This window comes from Nelusetta ayraudi, unplaced genomic scaffold (genome assembly GCF_046127955.1).
Source record: "Nelusetta ayraudi isolate G7.1 ecotype Tasmania unplaced genomic scaffold, CSIRO-AGI_Nayr_v1 ptg000004l, whole genome shotgun sequence".
In the NCBI taxonomy this organism is placed as follows: Eukaryota; Metazoa; Chordata; class Actinopteri; order Tetraodontiformes; family Monacanthidae; genus Nelusetta; species Nelusetta ayraudi.
Window position 1 is genome coordinate 15,055,643 of NW_027466054.1, and position 16,424 is coordinate 15,072,066.

At 45.5% G+C, this 16,424-nt stretch overlaps 1 protein-coding gene across 1 annotated transcript in view; it reads left to right on the plus strand.

Moving 5' to 3' along the window:
• dnah6 (dynein, axonemal, heavy chain 6) overlaps window positions 1–16,424 on the plus strand; it is a 47,917-nt gene that overhangs the window by 4,614 nt on the left and 26,879 nt on the right. The window contains exons 15-41 of the mRNA XM_076037109.1: window positions 329–481; window positions 601–852; window positions 1,092–1,220; window positions 1,593–1,706; window positions 1,837–1,980; window positions 2,086–2,241; window positions 2,340–2,390; window positions 4,869–4,961; window positions 5,044–5,163; window positions 5,402–5,582; window positions 5,749–5,845; window positions 6,484–6,694; window positions 7,130–7,294; window positions 7,407–7,517; window positions 7,628–7,753; window positions 8,367–8,522; window positions 8,839–9,000; window positions 9,910–10,047; window positions 10,396–10,563; window positions 10,666–10,814; window positions 11,894–12,001; window positions 12,134–12,260; window positions 12,927–13,139; window positions 13,258–13,479; window positions 14,191–14,313; window positions 15,158–15,340; window positions 15,552–15,695. Coding sequence (XP_075893224.1) covers window positions 329–481; window positions 601–852; window positions 1,092–1,220; window positions 1,593–1,706; window positions 1,837–1,980; window positions 2,086–2,241; window positions 2,340–2,390; window positions 4,869–4,961; window positions 5,044–5,163; window positions 5,402–5,582; window positions 5,749–5,845; window positions 6,484–6,694; window positions 7,130–7,294; window positions 7,407–7,517; window positions 7,628–7,753; window positions 8,367–8,522; window positions 8,839–9,000; window positions 9,910–10,047; window positions 10,396–10,563; window positions 10,666–10,814; window positions 11,894–12,001; window positions 12,134–12,260; window positions 12,927–13,139; window positions 13,258–13,479; window positions 14,191–14,313; window positions 15,158–15,340; window positions 15,552–15,695 — 3,996 coding nt within the window. The remainder of the gene's footprint in view (window positions 1–328; window positions 482–600; window positions 853–1,091; window positions 1,221–1,592; window positions 1,707–1,836; window positions 1,981–2,085; window positions 2,242–2,339; window positions 2,391–4,868; window positions 4,962–5,043; window positions 5,164–5,401; window positions 5,583–5,748; window positions 5,846–6,483; window positions 6,695–7,129; window positions 7,295–7,406; window positions 7,518–7,627; window positions 7,754–8,366; window positions 8,523–8,838; window positions 9,001–9,909; window positions 10,048–10,395; window positions 10,564–10,665; window positions 10,815–11,893; window positions 12,002–12,133; window positions 12,261–12,926; window positions 13,140–13,257; window positions 13,480–14,190; window positions 14,314–15,157; window positions 15,341–15,551; window positions 15,696–16,424) is intronic.

Here is a 16,424-nt window from a genome sequence, read left to right on the forward strand (position 1 = left end):
TGCTTTGACTTCTAACTCATTACAGATTGGTTGTCTTTGCAACCTTCACAGTCACATTTATCAGCTGTTTCAAATCCACCTGGCCCTTTGTTGCACATCACATGACGTGAACCAAGTCTTTTTTGTGCTTGTCAAAACTGAGTCATGCTCATTTCCACAGTTCATGAAAACATACCCCAGACTTGCACACGTCACTGCTCTCATGCTGGTTCTAATAATTGTGCAGCACTTTGGTCAGCTGAAGCTGTGCTAAATGTGCAGCATCAATAATCTTTATGATAATATAATTTTTATAATATAATAATCTCTGACGTGTCTCCGCCTGCAGGTTGTCAACCGGATGCTCACTCAGCTAGCCAAGAAAAAGCTGGACGCGGTGATTGCTGAGGCTGCGGACGCCCAGTTCAGGCTGGAGTCGGACCCCACCACCACCGTGGAGTTAGCAAACTTCCTCTCCTTCCTGGACGAGATACACGAGAGGGTGAGATTCACATTTCATCTCTAAACACGTTAAGGGACCTTGGGAGGATGTAATTCAGCCTCCTTTACTTTCTCTGTGTCTTTCCTTTCAACTTGTTCCCCCCTTTTTTTTTTTTTCAGATAACGGTGCTGGAAAAGGAGCAAGACACAATTTCTCAGATGTACGATCTGATTACTGCCTACGCTGTCCCCTACCCGCCGGAGGATGTAGTCACTTTTGCCTCCTTGCAGCCGTCCATTAACTCGCTGCATGACATCATACATGAGACGGTGGCTGAGCGGGAGGCCTACATGGAGAAGTTCTGCACGTCCCTGCACGATGACGTCTTGAAGCTGAACCAGAGGATCATGCAAGTCAAGCTCAAGTCTCAGGTGCACAAAAAATTAATTTGCAAAATAAATAAATAAATATCACACTGAAAATTTTAAATCTGTTAAAAATGAAAAATGTCCCACCACTCTGTTCTCCCTGAAGTTTAGTAGTTGTACTATTTTAGTTGCTTTATTAACCATTTTCATGTTATTTTCTAACATTTCTAAATGAATCTCAGTCATTCAATCATTTTTCTTTCTTAACGTTATTTTTTCTTTATTTATTCTTTTAAATGTAGGATTCACAGCTGCTGGACATCAAAGCCGACAAAACCCAAGTGCACCAGCTGCTGGGGGAGATCCAGATATCCATAGACGAGATGCAAGCGCAGGCAACTGCCTACAACTCTTTTGAGAAGAAATTCAAGGTGCTGAAATGTATACTTTTCCGACTTTTTCTGTTATTTTTTCAAAATAAATCTCCTCAACAACGTATGGCATTGTTTTGTTCAAGATTTCAGTGTATTGCACTGCGAAAATGTTTTAACTGGCATGCTGTCCCAAAAGCCCCAGCCTGTCTTGTCATATACCATAATACCACTTTTCCCCTCCAGGGGTAATATTCCGGTCCCATTTGTCAGTTTTTTTCTTTCTTTTTTTTTATTGTATTTCATTTTATAGTGGGTAACCGTGCAGAGGCTGCTATTATATTCTGGCCATATTTTCCAAGTTTCTCTTTAAACGTCAAAAGAAGTGCTACAATCTCACCTGGTACACTCTCGATCTTCTGTTGAGTGAAGGTTGAGGTGACCAAGTTCGACAACCTGGAGGAGTTGATCTCAGAGTTCAGGCTGAAGCGGCTGCTATGGGACTCTCTGGAGGAGTGGGACTCTCTGCAGAAGGATTGGAGCCAGGTGAGGTCACACTCATCTGTTGCCAGGGAAAAAAAATAAAAAGGCTCTGAGCGCTTTGACAGGAAACAACTGTTCCTCTCTTCTGAGCTTGACTCCATCCTCCCGCCCCCCCACATGTCCATCCTCCTAGTGCACACTGGTGGAACTAGACCTTGATCAGTTCAGCACACAGATCCTGAAATACAGCAAGTATGTGGTCCAGCTGGACAAGGGCCTGCCCAAGAACAGCGTCCTGCCAATGCTCAAGGAGAAGGTGGAAGTCATGAAGCAGAGGGTGAGTAGGACAAACGTCTGCAGTGCAGCCAGCTAACAGGTATGGACCAGCAAAGCAAGTGTTCAGGACAACCAAACCCCTGTTGTCGCCCGTAATTTTCCCCAGCTGCCTGTCATCACCGATCTACGCAACCCTTGTATGAAAGGAGAGCACTGGAAAACTCTGGAGTCCATCGTTGGGACGGAGCTCAATGTGGAGGAGCTCACTCTCTCCGTTTTGGACAAGATCAATATCTTCTCCTACGGCACTGAGATACAGGAGGTAACACAAAAATCAAAAATAAGCTCTTCTAATATATTTTTCTATTGATAGGATGATAATGCAAATGAAATGTGTGTAATCCATTTCTTGACTTTCAGGTGTCTGGACAGGCTTCTGGAGAGGCTTCAGTCAAGACCATTATTGCAAAGGTTTGGAAAATGGGACCATTTACCACTTTGTACTTAGATGTCACTCATCTTTGGTGTTACTGTGCTAATGCTGTACTCAGGCCCAGCTATCGTTGATCCTAAAATGGCCTTTGCATGAGGTTTTCACCTTTATTTTTGGATTTAGTGCCATTTTAGCAACATAATGGTCCACAGTTGTTCGGCTGAAAGGTTGAAAAAAAAAGAAAGAAAAACACACTGAGGTTTGTATTTTTGCCATCATTTTTGCTTTTCTATACTTTTAACCACCAGGTGGCTCTAAACCAATTGTACTATGACGTGCACTTCAATTCAACGCTGCCATTAAGAGAAAACTGCAGAAACACAAATACCAGATTTTAGACTATTTAAATGGTAGACTATTAACATGAAAAAATATTAATGAGAAGCTAAAATGTTAAACAAAATTATATTCATATATATACCTATACATAAGCCAGCCTAGACTTAGACAGGTCAGCCATACATGCACATCCACAAGTACTTCATCTTAATCAGTTACTTTTATCCTTCCAAAGTGAGACCCAGCAGGAGTTTGTCTGATGGAAAACAATGTGACAATATTTTATTTTCAGTGTACTTCTGGTCCGACGCAGCAGAAGTTTCCCAGGTTCAATTCAAACCCTAACTTTTATATTACAGTGTCTTTCTCTCTTGATCCTCGTGTGCACAATACAAACACATGCTCTTTAGCTTCTAACCCCTCTGCTAGTTTCATCGTTGCTGTGTAGTTCCCTGTATGTCGTTTTCCAATATTTACCCTGCTACACCCTGGATAAGACCCAGCATGCCTGCGATCGCGAGTGCAGGATAAGTGGTAATAGAAAGTGGCAGTATTGGTGACAGGGATGCTGAACTGGTGACACCAATTTCAAATTGGTGGAAGCCGGGAGCCTCCTTGTGAGCAGCATTTGTGGTTTGGGATGCTTCCCAGTATCATTTGAAGGTAAATATCCATTTTGTGTGTGTGTGTGTGTGTGTGTGTGTGTGTGTGTGTGTGTGTGTGTGTGTGTGTGTGTGTGTGTGTGAGAGAGGCACATTGACCATGCTGCCGCCTTAACTGGAGCTGCTTTATGGCTCTTCGGCAGAGCCATGTTAGGGATTGATGGTTGCAATAAGATCAGACCTGGAGAAATACATTATGTGACAGATACGCCAGCGCCAGGCATTAACTATACTTATGAGATCAGCGCCTTTGATCTACAGTATTTGACAAAGCCCCATCTGACTGGCAGTTCTGTAATGAAGGTGAGATCCCAGACAGGCATCTGTGAGAAGATGATGCGTCCCTCGAGGGCGGCTGCAAAGACCGAACGGGCATTTTGGCTCCGCAAATATCTTGTCAAAGAGGGAGATGAATGCGACTCATCCTTGAGAGAATAGTTTGACATTTTGAAAACAGGCTGATTAGATTGGCTTTTTCAAGAGTCAGATGAAAGGACCGGTACCTCTTGCGTGTCCGATGGTTTAATATGAGGCCCTGCAAGGAGGCGGTAATTTTTAGCTTAATCTTAAAGAGGAGTGCAGCAAATTAAGAAGAGATGCATGCATGGCTCCCTCCAGTGGTACAAAAGAAAATCAAGTCTCTCTCCCGTTCCTCATAATGGCTCCTCTGACAAAAAAACAAAACAAAATGCAGTGTCAGTTGTGTTTAGTGTGGCAGTCTTTGTAATAAGCCGGGAGCAAAAGAGCAGCATCGACCTGAGTGTCTCCATAAGAGCATCTGAACGAGTGCCTGCAGTCAAAACAAGGTCTCTTAAGCGGTAAAGATGAAAGATCAGAAGCTCATCGTTCATTCTGAAAGAAGCTGAAAATCTCAATCAAGTAAAATCGCTTTAAACTAACAACAATAGTTGTTAGAAATTAGAAATAGTCGGCTGCATCAACAGGTGACTCCATGCTTCAGCAGTCTGACTGATTAGTCGGATTGACGAGTGACGCATCTGTCAGGTATTTGTTCAAGCAAGACGGGGATTTTGTCTCGAGCCGATGTGCGATGCAGCATTTTATTTTCCTGTCTAATTAATTTTACGGTTTGCCTTTCGGTAAATGATTGTTTGATCAGTAACTTGTTATGCGTGTGATTATTTAAAAAAAATAAGAATAAAAAAAAGAGCATAATTGTATTTTGCATCTGTGGTATGATGGATGCGAGTCATGCAGCTGTCTGGAGAAGAGAACATAGAAATACAGTACAGACAACCGCATCATATTATATCTCTTGTAATTAGTTGGGATGTGTATATTTTTGTTTGTTTGTTTGTTTTTTCGTGGTCCCCCACTCTTGCTGTGCGGACCCACCTTTGCAGACTTTGACCACACAGCACCACCTTGTGGTTTGAAAAGGACCTCACCTTTCTTATTCGACTACAGAAAACATGAGTTGTTCAAAGTTCATGAGATATAAGATTTGGCGTCTGAAATGTCGTCACGTCACATTTACAATGCCCTGCCGCCCAGGTTGAAGATCAGTGGAAGACGACAAACTTCACAGTGTTGGCTCACGGCGACTCCAAGGACGCCTTCATCCTGGGCGGCACTGACGACATCCAGGTGGGGGCACCGAGCTCTCTGATTCTGACGCCTGTCGGGACCTTGCGCCCCTAACACGTGTGTCTTGTTGTTTGCTGAAAAGGTGCTGCTGGACGACAGCATCATCAACGTGGGCACGGTGGCGTCTTCACGCTACGCGGCGCCAATCAAGCTCAGAGTGGACAAACTGCTGAAGCAGTTGACAGTCTTCAACCAAACACTGGTGAGAACACACACACACACACACACACACACACACACACACACACACACACACACACACACAGACTCGCCTCTGTCTTTCTACCATGCACACATTTTTGATCGCTTCGGATTCGTCCTAAAAAAGTAGCACCTGCTGCCCTCTAGTGGTCGTTAAAAAATAAATAAATAAATAAATGAGCCCCGCCCAGTGGAGCAGCGTGTCCTTGACCCGCATGCCACCTCTTCCCACTTTCCAGGAGGAGTGGCTCGCGTGCCAGAGGAACTGGCTCTATCTGGAGAGCATCTTCTTGGCACCGGACATCAAGCGGCAGCTGCCTGCCGAGTCCAAGATGTTCATTCAGGTCGACAAGTCGTGGAGGGAGATCATGTCAAAGGTCAACAAGATGCCCAATGCCCTCAAAGCAGCCACGCAGCCTGGTGGGTAACCGTGCAACGCTGACGGGGGGGAGGTTTTCTGCAGAGGCAGGTATAAAGTCTGTCCCATAAATCACTGTGCGCTCTGCTCTCTCTCTCTTTTTCTCCCTCTGTCTCGTTCTCTCTCTCCCTCCCCGTGTCTCTCTCTCTCTAATTCTGCCTTACTCAGATCTGCTGGAGACCTTCAAGACCAACAACGTTCTGCTGGACGAGATACAGAAGTGTCTGGAGGCCTATCTGGAGTCCAAGAGAGTCATTTTCCCCAGGTCTTTAATCTGCCATGCATTAATGCACCAACATTACCCAAACAATTTTGCATGTAGTTGTGCAACATTTAAAGGTCACACAAATTGCAGAGTTCACTGTACTGATGCTTGTCTGACAGTATTATGTGTCTCTTGCCTGCCTGTTAAATCCCACCAAAACCTACTTAGTGCTTTTTGCCTACTCCACCTCTCAGACAGTGTGCGTTGCAATAGGCCTCTGCCCACTGCGACGTCACAAGGGGCACCGAAAGCTCTCTCAGGGAAGCCAGTTGTTGATGCCCCTCTTGGCACAATCTTGTTTTGGTGCCCTTTCAAACTTGCAGACGTCCAGTTTTCACAGAAAGCTGTAATCGAGAGATTTTGCAGGAGGCTATAAACAGAGGGCTAAATAACCCTACGTGATGGAAATCTGTAGATTTTTTTTTGGAGAAGTTAATAACACATCAATGCTACACCGAAGTTAAAAGGAAAAAAAAGATGCAAATTGAGATGTAATACGGGAATCTTTGATGCTGTCTGTGTCTAAATTAAGTTGAAACATCTTCTCCCCGTCAGCACCAGATAACACTTCTGTTGATTATGCCATGCTGTCATACGGAGGGGAATCGCTCTGACACCTCCGCTCTGTGTCCTCGCAGATTCTATTTCTTATCCAACGATGAGCTGCTGAAGATCCTGGCTCAGACCAGAAATCCCCAAGCCGTGCAGCCGCACCTCAGGAAATGTTTTGATGCCATTACGCGGCTGGAGTTTGCCCTGCTGAATGACCAGTCTCTGCCGGAATCCGGGAAAGAGGAGCCCATCTACAGCAAAGACATCCTGTTCATGGTGTCTCCAGAGGCAGAGAAGGTCAGGCTGCGTAACCTCAGCTCTGTTTTATTGTGCCTGCTACTCTTCTCTCAGCCTCGGCTTGAAAAATATGACGGGGGAGGTGAGAAGGGACGCACACGCGCGCGCTCTTTCTATTGTGGCAGCAAAAAATAGACACTTTAAAGTAAAGAGGCAACAGATTTTCCCAGCTGACACTCACACTTCACATTCCATGTTGCTTTGAGCTGTTTTCTCATCTTTGCTTCCGAAATAATGACCCCGTTGTTTAATTCTATGAAAAGATTTCCACAGCTATTTAAACTGTAGGGCCTTTCCTGCCATACCGGCATGTAAATACAGCAGGCATAAATCGTGCGGCCTTGCTGGCTGCAGGAGGTTCATACAGAATGCGACCTTACGGTGGAGGATGCTGCCGCCACCTGCTGCTGATGTCTGTCTTGTGTTTGAGCGCAGGTGGGTCTGACGAAAGGTCTGAAGGCTCAGGGCAACGTGGAGGACTGGCTCTGCAAGGTGGAGGACGCCATGTTCAACTCGCTGAGGCGCCTCTGCAAGGGCGCCATCGCCGACTACCAGGTGAAATCCAGAGAGGAGTGGGTGGTGGCGGGACACCCGTCGCAGGTAAATACACAAACTCAAACACACACAATATGCTTTTTGCAGTGCGCCGCTTATTCCTCCTCCGCCGGAGAATCCATCCTTGCAAGTGCAGCCTTGCCTGTGTTTCCACTAGGTGGTGCTCACCATCTCTCAGATGATGTGGTGCAAAGACATGGACTCCTGCTTGGAGGGAGACCACGACCACTTTGCCGCCCTGCAGGAGTTTGAGCTGACCAACGTTGACGTAAATCGCGCCCAGATTCCCCAACACGTCCAGGCTCAGCCGACTTTGATCATCGTCTCACTGTCTGTCCGTCTGTCTGTCTGTCTGTCTGTCTGTCCTCGTGCGTTCAGAGGCTCAACGCTCTGGCGGCCTTGGTGAGAGGAGAGCTGCTGCTTTTGCATCGCAACATCATCACCGCCCTCATCACCATTGACGTCCACGCCAGAGACATCGTCACCGATCTGATTCATCAGAAGGTGACGAGACGACGTGCGACACACAGGCCATGTTTATTTGATACCTTTGCAGCCGCCCAATCTGTAACGTAACAAAGGTGCTAATCAACAGCTTGCACTCAGCACAACCTGCAAAGATCTCACGGAAACGTGCCGAACGCTGTGCTCAAAAATAAAGTTGTCGAGAGAGGAAAAAGAGCAGCAGGAACAAAGTGTTCACTACGCCAGAGTTGCTCAGTTTGGACTTTTCTGTTGTCAGATCTGCAACATTTCCAATACCAGCCCTTTGTTTTGGCGGTGTGGCAGTTGCTCTCTGTGTGAATTCAACGGCAGTAAATCTGCTCTGACTGTGTGTGTGCTAAAAACACACAGAGAGACAGAGGAAGAAATATTAGACCGTGAAATATTACAAACACCAGCTCAGGTTTATGTTTTTTTAATACCTGAGCATGTCAGCTCCAATAAAACATGTGATTTTTTTTTCTGCAACACTGACTCAATGTCGCATGACCTACACATGGAGGGTCAGCCTGCACATAGGACGCCCACTACAGAACCATCTTTCTGTGTCTCTACTCGGCTATGCATGTGCATATAACAGCTGACTGAGGATCTTTTTTTTTCCTCCGTGCAGGTGGACACAATCTCTAACTTTGAGTGGCAGAGGCAGCTTCGCTACTACTGGGACTTGGACCAGGACACCTGTTTAGCCACCATGGCTCTGGCTACTTACGTCTACGGCTATGAGTACCTGGGGGCGTGTCCTCGGCTCGTCATCACGCCGCTCACGGTATCGTGCCGTACTTGTTGCCCAGACTTGTTTCCCACACGTCAAAGCCTCGTTACACCGGCCCTTGTTTCCATGCCTATTAATCAGTCTGTGATTGACAAGCTCCCCCTTGTGGCAAAGCTTAGAGAGCTTCCGTGAATTCACAGCTCAAGGTTGTTTGCAAACCCACTATTCTGCACTGACTTCTAATTATTCACATAATATAATGTGTTTGTACTCGTGTTGCCCATTTGCTAAGGATTAAAAAAAAAAGAAAAAACAAACAAAAGAAAAAACACAAAACCAACATGCCCCTTAATGTTGCTTTGGTATGCAGGATCGCTGCTACCTGTGCCTAATGGGAGCGCTGCAGTTGGACCTGGGCGGAGCTCCTGCCGGACCAGCAGGGACGGGCAAAACAGAGACCACCAAGGACTTGGCCAAGGCCCTCGCCATCCAGTGTGTGGTCTTCAACTGCTCTGACGGCCTTGATTACAAGGTAGAGTTTCATTGAAGACCATCAAATGAGCAGCTGTGTGTTTTATTGTTGCAAAGTCTGCCTTTTTTTGTACACTTCAGAGTCACCACTGAGAGAGGATGCACTTAATAAATCACCACTAGATGGCAGTGATGCTAAAGAATGAAGGCTCGTACTGAACCTTTATAACCAAGTCTTTACCAACGCTGCAGGTTTAACTTCAAAAAAAATGAAAAAAAAATAATAGAACGATAACCTCAAAGCATACCAACTATTTTTTTAAAGTGACAACAAAGTTTTTTATGGTATTTATGTAACAGTGTCATGCTTCTACTGATGATGATAAATCTCCTGCAACATCAAATGAGACCCTCGCAGAGAAGACTGCTATTGTCGATGTAGTTCCTATCACAGGATTGGCTCAAACACTCACTCTAAACAATTTCCAGCGGGCAGGCGGTTGATGATGGTTCATCATTTCCCCCAGATGACAAGAACAAGTGTGAGTTTTGGACACGTAACATGTGTTTTACACACCCTTTTTGCCACAAAGCCTTGTGCCTTCAGCGGCGCCCCTAAAGGCTGAAAGGCCATTTTCTCACCGTCTGCAGGGGTTTCTTATTAGCGGCAGACACCTGTGTGTTGGAGGAGGACAGACCTGTTATTCAGCAGACCCTTGAGTCACAGCAACCAGTGATTTGATGTGCTAATGCCTTGTTCGACTCGCCTCTTCCGCAGGGCGACACTCAGCTGCTGCGTGTGAATTCATTTTTCCGCGAGACAGTGGTGACTTTAAACGGTGCTCGCTGCACTGGTCGTCCAAGTGAAAAAACAAATTTGCAGAAACTTATTATCCTTCACGGTGACCTGCCCTAATGCGCGGTGATACCTTTTGAATTTTTAACGAGACCGATCCCTGCCGTCTTGCAGATGATGGGCCGCTTCTTCAGCGGACTGGCTCAGTCCGGCGCCTGGTGCTGCTTTGACGAGTTCAACCGCATCGACATCGAGGTGCTGTCTGTGATCGCTCAGCAGCTCATTACCATACGAAACGCCAAGGCCGCCAAGGTAAACACGCACCTGCGTCAGTGCACTTTTTGCACCATTCATTCAAAAAAAGAATAAATCATGAATCATCACTGAACAGTTCAGTGAAAGTTCACAATTGCACAGTTCAGTAAGAATCAGACAATCTGTGAAACACTCTACATATAGAGATGTTTGTTTTTGTCCATTTGTTTATTATCTCATGAGAAAGAAAAAGTCAAACTTTGTGCGTGCAAATGCATCCAAATAGATGACTTAGGGTAAATCCACAGAGGACGATGGTAATACTCCTGTCATTAACACACTTTGTGGACATTACATTCAGGGCACACGTGTCCGCGCCTCTCACTTATCATCCGTGCCATTTAGCTGACAAGGTTCGTGTTTGAGGGCAAGGAGATCAGGCTGGTGATGACGTGCTCCGCCTTCATCACCATGAACCCCGGCTACGCCGGTCGAACGGAGCTTCCCGACAACCTCAAGGCTCTCTTCAGGCCCATCGCCATGATGGTGCCCAACTACGCGCTCATCGCAGAGGTAGCACAGCGGGGTGCCCGGCCGTCCGTTGGCTTCACAGTTTGATTGTTTTGTTATTTTTTGTGAAATTTCGTGTCGCTGACTGTCCTGATCTGTCTCCAGGTGATCCTGTACTCAGAGGGATTCGAGTCCAGCAAGACGCTCGCCAGGAAGATGACCCAGATGTACAAGCTGTGCTCTGAGCAGTTGTCCCAGCAGGACCACTACGACTTCGGCATGAGGGCCGTCAAGTCCGTCTTGGTCATGGCAGGGTCAGAGAACCGGGCCGATGCGTTCGCTTCTTTCAGGGGGCGACCACAGCTGTGTTTTGTTTTGTTTTTTCGGTCTCAGCCAGTAGGTGGCAGGCTCTAAACATAACAGAGACCCATTATAGCTTATGCACTCTAGTGCGCCAGCTGTTAATAAGTCGTGCATTTTTCATCCAATTCTGACAACATTTCGGAGACTGGTACTAGTTTTGCTAGTATTTGCTAGTCGTTAGCATTAGCTAGCCTTGCTCTCACTTCCTGTCTCCCTGCGTGGTTTTTGAGGGCAATTTGATGCAACTCCCTATTGGTTTTTTTTGTTTTTGTTTTTTTGTTTTTTTTTCCTCAACTCCTGAGACTAATGTAAAACCCTCTCAGTTGTAAGTTGGCACAATGGATGAGTTCGATTCCACATGTGAATTCATGGCCGTCCAGTTTTGGGACTAGTTTAAATAGAAAATCAAGCAAAAACGACTTATGCCACAATGACTAAAAAGATGTAAAGCGCTGTTCTATCGAGCCTTGTTGGCAATTACCTGTTGGTTATTAGCAGCAGCTGAGGGACTTGCTGGAATTGGCCCGTGATCCATTGGCTGTCGTTGCCTGGTTATTGCTCCCTGTGAGCCTGCTCGTTCCACACTAAGCATACTTTTATTATCTCCCTCTCTGGTGTCTGCACAGCTTTTTATTTATTTATTTTGTTTGTTAATAACAAAGTGGAGTTGCCCTGTTGCCATCATCTTATCGAATTATCAGCTCAGGTTCTGCTGCTTATTATCTTTGTTAACCACTTACATTTGCAATTTTCAATTAGTTAATTTTCTTTCATGCAATCTACTCAACGTAAAATGAGTTTAGACAGGGTGCTATGCTGCCATGCCTGGCGTGTCACTTTTAAAATCATTGTTGCTTTATGAAGTTGGGTGTGTACATAAAAGGGCATTTTGTAATGATGAACAACAGTACATTTCAGATCAGATACACTCAGAAGATGCCTCATATTCTCTTATATCATATAATATACATGTATATACATATATATATATCATCTATCATCATATCATCATATCTCTGCTTGTGTTTAGGTCTCTGAAGAGAAGCAACCCCCACCTCATTGAGGATGTGGTCCTTATCAGAGCCTTGAGGGATTCAAACCTGCCAAAATTTCTTGTCGACGACGCACTTCTGTTTGGGTAAGTGTGAAACAGCGCCCCCTTCTGACCTTGTACAAAACCGCGGGCCTCCTCGTGGGGCCGCTGTGTTCTTGACTGGAGGCAAAATTGAATGTGAAAACGGTCCGGTCCATTTGTTCCGCCTCCCTCCAGCGGCATCCTGTCGGATCTCTTCCCCGGCGTGATGATTCCTGAGCACGACTACGGTATCTTCCAGTCCACCATCGAGGAGTGCCTGGTTCTTCGAAACCTGCAACAGCTGCCCAGCATGACCAATAAGGTGCGGGGACGGCTTCTGTTGTTTAAAAATTCCTCTGAACTTGCGCAGCTGCTATTTTATTTAAGTACTCTGTCTCTTTATACCACCTTGCATCATATTTAACACAAACAGCTCTACAAAGGTTCTACACTGGCACCCTTTTTTGACTGTCACTGAAAGACATAAGACATAAATCTTGCAAAGTGCCAATAGTCAGTAGTGTGAAATGATTCCGACTTTTTTGGGGGGTTATTTAGGAAAAATGTGAGGTCTATGAATAAATAATAATTGGTGAATTGATGGTAATCCTCTATGACAGTGGTCTCCAAACTTTTTTAGCAATGGGTCGCGCTACGCTAACGTGTCGGCAAAGTTGCGTGGCGGGGGGGGGGTTATGACTGACCGGATGTGGCCCGCGGGCCGTAGTTTGGGGACCCCTGCTCTATGATATTATGATATCATTATTTTTTTTAATATTTTTATTTCCATTTAGAAAACAAAACAAAGAATAAAAGCTTACATAGCCTTTGACAATGAAGCGCTTTACACCGCTTCACTGTCACCCCCCCACACACACACACACACTCACAAGGTGATGGCCATGGCTGCCACGCACGGCGCCACCTGCTCACTCACATCACTTGGGGGTCAACCTTTGCTAACTTCCAGCTCGGCCGTGTTTCTAAGGTGATCCAGCTGTACGAGACCATGCTGGTGCGCCACGGCGTCATGCTGGTCGGCCCCACCGGCGGCGGCAAGACCACCGTGTACGTCATCCTGGCCGACACGCTGGAGACCCTCTATCGCACCGGCCACGGCGAATACAACCCCTTCTACCAGCTCGTCAAGACCTACATCCTCAACCCCAAGTCGGTCACCATGGGGGAGCTCTACGGAGAGGTGCCGCGAGGAGCCACAGACAACACACACACACACACACACACACACACACACACACACACACACACAGACGAGCATTCGCCTCCATGTTTAACACCTCACCTGATCTCTGATTTAGGAAAACAACCTGACGATGGAGTGGCGCGACGGCCTGATGGCGCTGAGCGTGCGCGACGCCGTCAGCGACACCACCGAGGACCACAAGTGGGTGATCTGCGACGGGCCGGTCGACGCGCTGTGGATCGAGAACATGAACACGGTGCTGGACGACAACAAGATGCTGTGTCTGGCCAACAGCGAGCGCATCAAGCTCACGCCAACCATACACATGGTGTTTGAGGTGAGAGAGAGCGCGCTCATCTGGTGGTGAGAACGTTACAATCTGACGGCGGACTTGACCTCGCGTCTTCCTTCTACCAGCTGTGTGTTCTCAACATCTGTCGATGTAAATGCAGCGCAATAATACATATATAATAAAAATACTAAGAAGTGGGTCTGATCTGATGTAATAAGTTATTTTTTAATAGCGAATGAAAATGTTTTCCACTTTGTCTTGCCCTAAACACTATATTATTATATTACAACATTACTATTAATGTTAGATTATTATATTAAGTTTATTGAATCTACCTGTAACGTTGTTTGTTTGCTCCAATTTTCAAAACTCCGGTACAAGAAACTCACAGTTATAGAAATTAGCCCTTTGTGATGTCACACAGGTTCATCCACACTAGTGCCAATTTCAAATATGCGTCAGACACGACAATTATAAACCAAACTTTCGCACTGCAATATGTGAGTCTCTGAAAGAAAATAATGGATCCAACATCGTGTGCGTATCTCTTGTAAAGGCCCTCAGACCCCTGAGAAGATAAAATCATTTTAGCAGGAAGTTGAGATTGAGCATTTTGTTGGAGACAGTAAACAGAGTGCAAAGTGTGCCGTTTGCTGGAGAGTAAAGAGCTGAAAAGTGATGTAGAATGGGATCCTTCAAGAACTGCTCCTGCTAGAAGAGCTTGCTGATCCTTTCTTCCTCATGTGCGTGTTCCAGGTCCAGGACTTGGCTGTGGCGTCTCCGGCCACAGTCAGCCGCTGCGGGATGGTCTACATCGACCCAGACGAGCTCAAGTGGATGCCCTACGTCCAGACATGGATCAGCGGTCTCAAAGACAAGGTTGCGTATTACTCACTTCTGTCGTAAAAGGCCAAGAGGAGCTCGGCGTCACCCGACATCATGTCCCATCCATCAGTCAGAGCACATCTAGTGCATCACAGTGATAAGGCTCCTCATCACTGACCTCTTTTCTCCAGGTCGTGGCTGTGCCTCACTGACCAAACTTGCAGTCACCAAAAAAGAAAAAGAAAATATCGTAGCGCTGCTTTTCACGTCCAGTGTTGCTTTACTGTCAGACGTGTGTTTTTTTGGTCATTAAAGGCCAAAGAACATTTTCTTTTGAAGGAGTAACAGCTGGGAGAACTTTATCACAAACACTGACAGCGTCATCAAACTTTATGCTAGCTTGCAGCATCAGCCTTGAGCTGCTTAAAAAAAGTGACTCGACGCTGCAAGTTAAAAATTGGGTCACGTCTCCCTTCAACTTTTGACTTGCAGTCTTTGACTTTGCACTTACGTCCCGGCGCCTCCTTGAGCCGGCCAACAGTTTTTGCCTACTCAAGTTTTCTTTTAAACTAATCCCTATCTTGTCATATTTTGTTTCCTAAACTTTTCGATTGAGTCACTTTTTGAAAATGCAACAGGATTTGCTGTAGTTTTCCCTTTTTTGCACAGTTGATTCTGCTGACTTTGTCTTTGCCTGTTTCCATGGAACAGAGAAAACTCAACCATTCTCATTACATTTTACCTTCTGCTTTCTCCTAGTTTTTGACCGTTTCACATTTTCTCAACGCTAAAATGAGAGAGTGAGCTTATTGTAAAAATATGCTGGTTGCATTTCATACAGCAGAAAGTTAGTTTTAAGGGTGGAGGTCCCTAACATGAAATGACATTGTGCCAGTAGCTTCCGGAGGCGGTGAGGACGTACCTGCTTGAGCTGTTTGAGCAATATGTGGAGAAGGGCCTTCAGTTTGTTCTGAAGAACTGCATCCAGGCCATGGCCCAGGTGGACATCAGTAAGGTCACGACGCTCTGCGCCCTGCTGGAGGAACTGCTGCTGGGCAAAGAAGGGCCGAACCTCCAAATGGTACTTTGAGAACACGATTTTTGTTCACATGTTAAAGAAGCAAATTCCGATTAGGTGACAAATTGAAAACAACAGTTGACTTAACTAATTAACTAAGTTAGCTAACCAAAAAAAGCTCCTTTATTCAGATATTACACATCAGGCCTTTAGTCCTTGACCTGCTCTTATGTAAGTATCCATCATTTTCTCAAATGTGTGTCTCTTATGTCAGGAGCCCAAGCACATGAAGGGCTTGCTGTGTCCCACCTTCATATTCTGCTACCTCTGGGCAATAGGTGGCAACCTGAACTGCACCTACTGGGAGAGCTTTGACAACTTCATCAAAAAACAGTTTGAGGAGAACAGGAATGCCAAGGTAGAGACATATACACACATACACGCACACACACACACACACACACACAACCAAAACTGAAAGAGGCAAATATGCCCACAACTTGTGACAGTAAGCTGCAAAACAAATGGAAGGAATAAATCAGAAACTTGCAGCTTCGCTTCCAGGCTCCCTGGTGTGACGCAGACTGCAGAGCTCAGCCCAACTTTTGTCAAAATCAGTTGGAAGTAAAGTGACATGTTGAGAAAGCAACATGTGGTCTTTCCTTAGCCAGAAAAAAAACATCCAAGTCGGTGAAAAATTAAATGCTACTCCTGTAGCATCCATGCTAACCTTTTTAGCAGCTTTTAGCTCGGAAGTTGTTTTTTTGCACTAGTGATTTCAAAGGTTCAGTAATATTTGGCTTGATTTATATATCAGCAAAAACTTAATATACAGATCATGAATACATTAATAAAAGTGTCTAATCGCAGTACAATAAAAGCCATTTAGTTTTCCTACCCTTAGAACGGTTCTTATTTATGCATAAGAAAACACTTATAGCGAGGGTCTTGCTCTCTGCCAACTTGCACCGCCATATTTTCCGTTCAGCCGGTGTGGACAACCCAGCCCGCCTGACAGCGCGTTTCGTAATTAGGGTGACTGCTTGTGTCTTCGAATAAACCAACAAAGAAGAAGGTGGACAAGATATCCAGTAAATATTTGTCTGCTGCTTTGTCACAACTCAAAGGAAGCTGATGGGTCACAAAA